This window comes from Schistocerca nitens, chromosome 3 (genome assembly GCF_023898315.1).
Source record: "Schistocerca nitens isolate TAMUIC-IGC-003100 chromosome 3, iqSchNite1.1, whole genome shotgun sequence".
Lineage (NCBI taxonomy): Eukaryota > Metazoa > Arthropoda > Insecta > Orthoptera > Acrididae > Schistocerca > Schistocerca nitens.
In genome coordinates, this window is record NC_064616.1 from 505,563,761 (window position 1) to 505,574,002 (window position 10,242).

Sequence of the window (10,242 nt, forward strand, 5' to 3'; positions counted from 1 at the left end):
AATAAAGCCAATGTGCACTCCGTGTGCATACCAGGGGGAGTCATCAAAGATGTGGAAAGGGTCCTTCCAGATGCCATGAAGGGTACAGGGTGCAGCCAACTGCAGGTGGTGGCTCATGTCGGAACTAGTGATGTGTGTCACTATGGATCAGAAAAGATTCTCTCTGGTTTCCGGCAGCTATCTGAGTTAGTGAAGACTGCCAGTCTTGGCAGTGAGATGAAGGCAGAGCTCACCATCTGCAGCATCATTGGCAGGACCGATTGTGGACCTTTGGTACAGAGCTGAGTGGACGGTCTGAATCAGAGGCTCATGCGGTTCTGTGACCATGTAGGCTGCAGATTCCTCTACTTGCGCCATTTGGTGGTGGGGTTTCAGGTTCTGCTAAATTTATCAAGTGTCCACTACACACAGGAGGCAGCTACATGGGTAGCAGGGACTGTGTGGCGTGGACTGGACGGTTTTTTAGGTTAGACAGTCTTGGGAAAGATCAAAAAGGGCTCCAGTCTCAAAGGGTACAGGGCAAAGAAATGACGAGAATTGACCAAGCAACAGTCAGTATTGTAGTTGTAAATTGTCATAGCTGTGTTGGAAAAGTACCAGAGCTTCAAGCCCTGATAGGAAGCACTGAAGCTGAAATCATTATAGGAACAGAAAGCTGGCTAAACCCGGAGATAAATTCTGCCAAAAGTTTTACAAAGGCACAAATCGTGTTCAGGAAGGATAGATTAAATAAAGTAGGTGATGGTGTGTTTGTGTCTGTTGGTAGCAGTTTATCTTGTAGTGAAGTTGAAATAGATACTTCCTGCAAATTACTATAGGTAGAGGTTATACTCAACAGCCGTACCAAGATAATAATTGGCTCCTACTACCAACCCCCCGACTCAGATGATATAATAGCTGAATGGTTCAAACAGTTATAATTAGTGGAGACTTCAATCTACCCTCGATTTGTTGGCAAAAATACATGTTCAATGCTGGAGGTAGACAGAAAACATCTTCTAAAATTGTGCTAAATGCTTTGCGAAAACACACTTGGCCTCTTAGCCACAAATAATCCTGATCTAATAGAGAGCATAATGACAGATACAGGGATTAGTGAGGCTCAAACCATATCAACCAAAACCAATAAAAATAAATGCAAAATATATCTATTTAAAACATCAGATAAAAATTTGCTTGCTGCCTTCCTAAGAGAGAGTCTCCATTCCTTCCAAGCTAAGTATGTAAGTGTAGACCAGATATGGCACAAATTCAAAGATACAGTATCAACAGCAATAGATAGATTCATACCGCATAACTTAATAAGAGATGGGACTGATCCACTATGGTACACAAAACACGTCAGAACACTGTTGCAGAAACAATGAAAAAAGCATGCCAAATTCAGAAGAATGCAAAATCCCCAAGACTGGCTAAGTTTCATGGAAGCTCGAAATTTAGTGCGGATGTCAATGCGAAATTCTTTTAATAGTTCCCACAATGAAATATTGTCTCAAAATATGGTAGAAAATCCAAAGAGATTCTGGTCATATAAAGTACACCAGTGGCAAAAAACAGTCAATACCATCACTGCGCGGTGGCGAAGGAAATGTTACCGATGATGGTTCCACTAAAGTGAAGTTACCAAATACAGTTTTCCATAATAAGACAAAGTAAATATTCCATAACTCGAAACCATAAACCAGAACAGCTGTTAGCATGAGTGACATAAAAGTAGATATCTTAGGTGTTGCTAAACAACTCAAATCACTTAAGAAAGGCAAGTCTTCCAGTCCAGATGGTACACCAGTCAGGTTCCTTTCAGAGTATTCAGACACAATAGTGCCTTTCTTAGCAATCATATACAACCACTCACTTGACAAAAGGTTTGTTCCTACAGACTGGAAAGTAGCACAGGTCACACCAATATTCAAGAAAGGAAATAGGAGTAACCCATTGAATTACAGACCCATATCACTGACCTCAATTTGCAGTAGGATTTTGGAGCACATACTGTACTCAAACATTATGAATCACCTTGAAGAAAATGACTTATTGATACATAACCAACACGGATTCAGAAAATATCATTCTTGTGCAACACAGCTAGCTCTTTATTCCCATGAAGTAATGAGTGCTGTCGACAAGGGATCTCAGATCGATTCCATATTCCTAGATTTACAGAAGGCTTTTGATACCATTCCTCACAAGTGACTATTAATCAAATTGCATGCATATGAAGTATTGTCTCAGTTATGTGACTGGATTCGTGATTTCCTCTCAGAGAGGTCACAGTTCATAGTGAGAGATGATAAATCATTGGGTAGAACAGAAGTGATATCTGGCATTCTGCAAGGTAGTGTCATGGGCCCTCTGCTGTTCCTGATTTACGTAAATGATCTAGGTAATGATCTGAGCAGCCCCCTTAGATTGTTTGCAGATGACATTGTAATTTAGCATCTAGTAAAATCATCAGATGATCAATTCCAATTACAAAATGATCTAGAGAAAATTTCTATATGGCGCGAAAAGTGGCAATTGGCACTAAACAAAGAAACGAGCGAGGTCATCCACACTGGTATGAAAAGAAATCCGATAAATTTTGGGTATACGATACACCGCACAAATCTAAGGGCTGTCAATTGACTAAATACCTAGGAATTACAATCACGAGCAACTTAAATTGGAAAGACCACATAGGTAATATTGCGGGGATAGCGAAACAAAGACTGCGCTTTGTTGGCAGAACACTTAGAAGATGAGACAAACCCACTAAGGAGACAGCCTACATTACACTTTTCCATCCTCTGCTTGAATATTGCTGTGCAGTGTGGGATCTTTACCATGTAGGATTGACAGAGTACATCAAAAAAGTGCAAAGATGGGCAGCTCATTTCGTGTTATCACGTAATAGGGGTGAGAGTGCCACTGATACGATACGTGAGTTGGGGTGGCAGTCACTGAAACAAAGGCAGTTTTCTTTGCGGCGAGATCTATTTACAATATTTCAATCTCCAACTTTCTCTTCCAAATGTGAAAATATTTTGTTGACACCCACCTACATAGGGAGAAATGATCATCATAATAAAATAAAAGAAATCAGAGCTTGAACGGAAAGATTTAGGTGTTCCTTTTTCCCACACGCCATTTGAGAGTGGAATGGTAGAGAAGTAGTATGACAATGGTTCGATGAACCCTCTGCCAGGCACTTACGTGTGAATTGCAGAGTAACCAAGTAGATGTAGATGTAGGTGTAGATGTAGATGCATGCATGTAGGCAGACAAGTGCATGTGTTCACACAAGCACACACATATTTGAAGGGTAATGGTGGCTAACTATTCCTTTCTAACGTCAGTGATAAACCAGCCACCTGCATCCAATGAACATTGATAAATAACTGTTTATTATTATTGGACAGACAAGTGGTGTTCATTTTTTCTCCAAACTATTACATCTACATCTACATACTCGGCAAGCCACTGCATGGTGCATGGTAGAGGGTATATTGTACCACTACTATTCATTTCCTTTCCTGTTTCACTCACAAATGGAGTGAGGGAAAAATGACTGTTTACATGCTTCCGTACAAGACCTAATATCTCTTATCTTATCTTTTTGGGTCTTATGTGAAATAGACAATGGTGGAGTAAAATCATTCTGCTGCCAGTTTCAAATGCAGAAGACTGTTATCATCTGACAAAATATAGGCAGCACGTGATTGTGGGCTTCGAAGCCTGAGTATTTATTGCTGTCCATGTGAAGCAATGGCATTATGTTTTGGGATGGATGACCACATGTATCCTCATTTTCTAGGCTCTGGCTTTTCAGCAGTCTTTGCCGCACCTCGGTGTCACTATAGTGGCTTTCAGTACTTCAGCTTGTTGCTTTTCTGCGATCTCAGAAGGCTGAAAGGTGTTGTTGTGGAACATTTAGCCATTTTCGCAGCATAATGCTGAGCTGTCAGGATGACATTTTGATCCCTTCTCAGTGAGGTCATGTTACAGAATTAACAATTCAGACTTCTCGCTTGAGCAAAATGAAGCAATAACTTCTGGGATTTGACATATTATTTACAGTATTTGCAGTATGACACATTATTTGTAATATTTGCAGTATTGGTCCTCAACCTGTTCGACATACTGATTGCTACATGGCACACTGGCCTGGTTTGATATGGCTTGGTGCTGGCTGGAAAGAACTTTAAAAATTTCTTTCCATTCGTACATGATATCTTTCTGTGGCAGAGATGTCTGTCAGCACATTCTACTGTTGTGTGCTTCATCTATTGCCCTTGCTACAGATGCATAGAAGACCATTCAATTGTAATACTTAAAACTGAATAAATATTTGTCTTGCTAATGCTATTTGGACAATGGTCTTGCCACAGTGGTAACACCAGTTCCTGTTATATCACCGAAGTTAAGCACTGTCGGGCTGGGCTAGCACTTGGATGGGTGACTGTCCTGTCTGCAAGCGCTGTTGGCAAGCGGGGTGCACTCAGCCCTTATGAGGCAAACTGAGGAGCTACTTGATTGAAAAGTAGCCGCTCTGGTCTCGTAAAGTGACATACAGCCAGGAGAGCAATGTGCTGGCCACATGCCCCTCCATATCCGCTTCCAATGATGCCTGTGGGCTGAGGATCACACAGCAGCCGGTCAGTACCATTGGGCCTTCCAAGGCCTGTTTGGACAGAGTTTAGTTGTTTAATGCTGTTTGATTCATGCACAGAGTGCCAACTGGCTTTCATTTATATTTAGAGAGAATAAGAGTGGTCCTATTACACCTCCCTGGGGCACTCCTGATGACACCATTGTCTCCAATTAACACTCACCATTGAGGACAATGTACTGGGTTCTACTACTTAAGAGGTCTTCAAGCCTTCATATATCTGGGAGCATGATCCATATGCTTGGACTTTCGTTAACACTGTGCAGTGGGCTGCTGTGTCAAATGCTTTCTGGAAATCTAGGAATATGAAATACCCCATCGCCATCCATCCATGGATTGCAGGATATCACATGAGCAAAGGGCAAGCTGAGTTTAATACAAATGATTTTCTGTCTGTAAGTAATTTATTACACTCAAACTCAGAATAAGTTATGTATAAGAATTCTGCAACAAACCAATGTTAAGGATTTTTTTTCTTTTTCATTTTGAGCCACAGTCACTTCACTGTGTCTAAACATCAGTTGATGTTTAGATACAGTGATATAGAAATTAAGCTTATGCCTTTGTTTTGGAAGTCTTATTTACATCACAGCTTCACTACATTTGCCACACATACTAGTTTACAGCCTTTTTGTATATTGAAGATATGTTCTCACAGCTACTTTTCAGACAATTGGCTTATAAGTACAACCTGATTTACATTTTTTGGCGATAACTTGTGCTTCACACAAGCTGAATGATTTTTGACATCATAACACTTGAAAATGGCCTAAGGCTTAAACTTATATAGTGAAATAAATGCATTAATAGTGTCAGACAGCAGAAATACCATAAGGATATCGATCTGTAATCATGTGAATTTCATTCTTTTACCCTTCTTACATATAGGAGTCACCAGTGCTTTTTTACAGTCACTTGGGACTTTGTGCGGGGCGAGAGATTCATGATAAATGCAAGCTAAGTAAGGGGCCAGTGCCCTAGAGTACTCTGTAAAACTGAAATAGGGTTGTGTCTGGACCTGGTGACTGATTTGTTTACAACTCTTTTAGGTGCTTCTCTATGCCAGAAGTTCCTATTACTGTCCTCCATGTGGGAGCCTGTGTGACAGTCAAACAACAGTATGTTTGTATGACCTTCCTGCATGAACTATTTCTTAAATGCGAGATTTAAAACTGCAGCTTTCCTTTTGCTATCTTCTATTGCTGCACCAGACTAGTTGAAGAATGAAAGGACATAAGCCTTCAACCCACTTATTGATTTTATGTAGGACCAGAATTTTCTCTGGTGCTTCACTAAATCTTTCGCTAAGGTGTGATGGTGAAAATTGTTACACACTTCATGCATCAATCTTCTTACCGACACATGAACATCTACTAACTTGTATCTGTTGACACTTGAGTGTTCCTTATTGATCCAAGAGTGCAACAATCTCTGCTTCCTCAGTATTTTCCAAATTTTATTGTTAAGTGATGGTGGATCTTTTCCATCCTTAATCCATTTATTCAGCTTGTTCTTATCCATGGTGTGATTTACAGTCAGTTTAAACTATGCTCGTAATTCATCTATGGCCATCATATTGGAACTAAATGTTGTTCATTCAGTGTCTAATTGGGATGCTAACAACAGCTTATCTGCTCTTTCCAGCATAATTTATCTCCTAGCCTTCTTGATGGATTTCTTAACTTAAGTAACCATCATTGCTATGATATATTGAGTGCTAATCTCTCTCTCTATACTGACATTGTCAGTAAGAGTAGGCCTGTCTGTAGCTACAATGTCTTAAGTACTTTCACTGCATTTGGAATGTTGAACTAGCTGCTCAAAACAGTTTTTGGAAAATATATTCAATAAGACTTCCTGTCCATACCACCTGCAATGAATCCATAGATGTCCAAGTCCACACGCAGTAGATTAAAGTTGCCTCCAACTATTATCGTATAATCTCAGTTTTTCTGTGCTACTGAGTGTAGACTTCCTTTGAATGATTCTACATCTGTTAAGGCTAAATTAAGTGACTCATAAAAACATCCTATAATTGACATTAGTTTGCCTAGGGCAACTACTCCTGTCCAGATAACTTCACAGTCAGGTTCAATTTTGACCTTGATAGACACTATATTTTGGTCAACTGAATTGAACACTCTCTCTACTGTGGCATCTGATATGTTGGTCAATATATATTCCATGCTTCACTAAATTTATCAATGCTTTCTGCTTCAGGTTACTAGCAGTTCTTAGTTCAGAGAGTAATTTGAAGGTGACAACTTTCCTGGAGGGCATGAAGGTCAGGAACTTTGTTGCAAATACTTTGACAGTTCACTGTTAAAATAGTGACAGTGGAAGTTTCTTTATTTTGTATACCATCTGATTGTTCTCTCTGCATATAGGCTGGTGAGCATTCATCATAAAACCTCAGACTACCACCTAGTCTATACAACCCGCATGTGCACTCCACAAGTAGTCTACTATTACAGTAGCTGCTTCCTTTGTGTAGTGCACAACTTACCTATCATGTGCAGTCCTACAATTCTTCACCTCATAATGCAGGTCCACAAATCTGCAGCTAAGACCATCACAGAATCAATGGAGTCCTTGGCTGAGGCCCTTCAGTCAGTTCCAAACCAGAGAGTCCTGATCAGCTCTCCTTGCACCCTGCAAACTTGGTCAGCAGCCTTCACCAATTCCACCAGCCACCCATGCAAACTGAGGATGGCCTCGGAGCGCAAGCACAGGCATCATTGATGCCACCATGAACAACAGGTTGCAAATGACTGCACCCGACACCCTTGATAGCTGCAGGCAGGGTCTCCTCTACATCTCGGATGAGGCCCTCCATCAAACAAGCACATGTTGGACTTCTTTCTGGCCCTGGACTCTGTCTCCCTAAGGGGTTTCATAATGCACCTAACATTGGACCTCCCGATTACTCCCCCCCCCCCCCCCCCCCCCACCTCCAGTGTACCAGCTCAGACTGTGGCATTGTCCACTCACAGGGTGGATGGGTGAAGACAGATAGCCAGCCTCCACATTTCCACATTGACTCTCTGCCTCAAGTGACATGACTGCGTAACATGCTGCCACTCACTCTGCAGTGAGTGTGGCTGCCCTGTGTTGGGTGTACTGGAAGGTGCCTCGGCAGCAGAGCCCATGGACGAAACATGCGACACGTGTGGTGTATCATTCAATGCACCAGCTCCACCACCACTACACCCTGAGGCCAGCCTGCAAACAGCTGATCACAGCCATTGGTGGCTTCAGCTGCTCATGAATTGCAGCCAGATCCTCATGCATTTGCTCACAACATGGATACCCCCTATCTATGCTACTATTACTACTGACTTAAGATCTAAACTATAAAAGCAAATAAAAGATGCTAAATGTGTGATTTGTTGCTCTCCTGGTGCATCAGCAATGGAGGCTGGTGGGTGACTTCTGTGATGAACAATGACTGGCCATCCAAAACAAATAACAACTGCACTACAGAGTGCACAAATGTACACAATACAGTTACTAAAAGACAAGACTACCCTCTCAAATGCAAAAACATGGAATGAATTTAAGAATTTCTCTATGCAATCACAAAAAAACATGCAAGTAATATAAGAATTAAACTGTGAAAACCAACAGGAATAGCTAAATATGTGACTTACTACTCTCCTGGTGCATCACCAACAGAGACTGGCACCTGAATGTTGTTTTAACACATTAAAAGCAAATATTTCTGTTAAGTATGAGACTCAACTACTCAAAAGAATTTTATGTAGAGACTGATGACATCAGTATTGAATGCTGTAAATTCAAATAGCAAACTGTTAAAAACTAAAGCAAGATTCATTCAAGAATATAATGTCATATTGCCAACTTAAAATTATGGTATTTGTTGTATTAGTCACACTGTTGTACATGATGCCGAGGACTGAAGAGTAAACATTTAATGGAATAAATGAAAGCAATGATAACATACACCCTAATGACCCACAAATGAATAGTGTATCTGATATTACTGCTAGCAGACATAGACAGTGTATTGCAGGAGTGCATGCATTTTCTACTGTATTATGTAATGAGTTGACAATTTTTTTTAACTCATTACTCCAGTTTGTTTCAGCCTTTCACACTCTGCAGTTAAGAAGAAAAAGATAGATAGTTACCTTTTTATTATTTCAAATAATGTGATCTAATGTTATCCCACTGGGTAAAAGGCAAATTCTGTTTAATTTAATTTGATTATGTGTTTGCCAATCTATTTTTTATATTTTTACAGTGTGGTAGCAGCACTGAGTCAACATACTCCAGAATTCATAAAGGATTTCAGCATGGAAATGAAACTCCTGAATGGATTCCTTTGCATAATTTATATCAAGCACACAGATACTAACATCCATCCTTCACAGTTTGCAATATGACTAAGTCACTGAAGAATGCAGTAAAGAGAAGCAAGTTAACTCCTAAGTGCCTTCTAACTGAAGAAATAAAACACTATTTATAAAGCTTTATGAGGCAGGTGATTTTTTTTTTAAATATACGTATATATTTGATGTTGATCTCAGGTTGATGTTTTGTACAAAATCATTCTACTATTAGTGATTGTGACAATAATGTTTCTCTCCACACATAAAAAAATATTTGCATGCAAAATTTATTTTATGCCACTCAGTAAGCCAAAATATTTTATCTTGTGACACTTCATCTACTGTATTAAAATGATGTCAGTCACCTCTAAATAAAAGAATGATGATAAATCTATCAGTATTTCAGAACTTTTAGTGGAGGTAATGAAACCTATACATTTTATTACTTAAACTCCAACATTGGAATATTACATACAACTAACTGTTACTCTCTGACTTGACATAACAACTCATGATACTTATAAGTATTAAATAATGATTAATAATGTATGTTAAATGTTTTATATTACTGACAACTTTGTACAAATTTAAAAATATTTATAAATTATTTAATAAGATGTCATTAAATTGTTTCAGCAGAAAATATAAATGTTGTATAAATGTGAAATGGTGTCTATAAATCTGTTTATATAACATAGTATAAATTCTTTAACAAGATGTCATTAAATAGTCTCACCAGAAAAATAAATGTTGTATAAATGTGAAGTGGTGTCTATATATCTATTTATATAACATAATGTAAATTATTTAATAAGATGTAATTAAATTGTCTCACCAGAAAAAATAAATGTTTTATAAATGTGAAATTGTGTCTATAAATCTATTTATGTAAGATAATGCACTAAATAATTATTGTTTTCAACAAAAGGAAGCGAGACAGCTTCAAAGTGAATATGCACACTGCATTTACAGTAATTAGCCCAGCAGATCAGTCAGAGTCCAAAATGCTTAAACAAACTGTATACCGTATATGTACTGAGGTGAAAATTTCCAAATGTGCAACCACAGCCAAGAATATGTTAGAAAAACAAAGAATCGTCAGAACCATGCCATGTACATACACTGGTATTGATTGGGACAGGATAATGTCAACAGGATGAGTTTAAGAACATGTGCAAACCAAAACTTATGAAACAAAATGCCTACATTTTTCATTAATGACAAAGATGACATTGTGGTAAT

At 38.9% G+C, this 10,242-nt stretch overlaps 1 protein-coding gene across 1 annotated transcript in view; it reads left to right on the forward strand.

Moving 5' to 3' along the window:
- Positions 1 to 9,648, forward strand: part of LOC126249639 (Down syndrome cell adhesion molecule-like protein Dscam2) — a 152,804-nt gene extending 143,156 nt beyond the window's left edge. The window contains exon 9 of the mRNA XM_049951316.1: positions 8,913 to 9,648. Coding sequence (XP_049807273.1) covers positions 8,913 to 9,026 — 114 coding nt within the window. The 3' untranslated portion in view covers positions 9,027 to 9,648. The remainder of the gene's footprint in view (positions 1 to 8,912) is intronic.
- Positions 9,649 to 10,242: the final 594 nt, after the last annotated feature.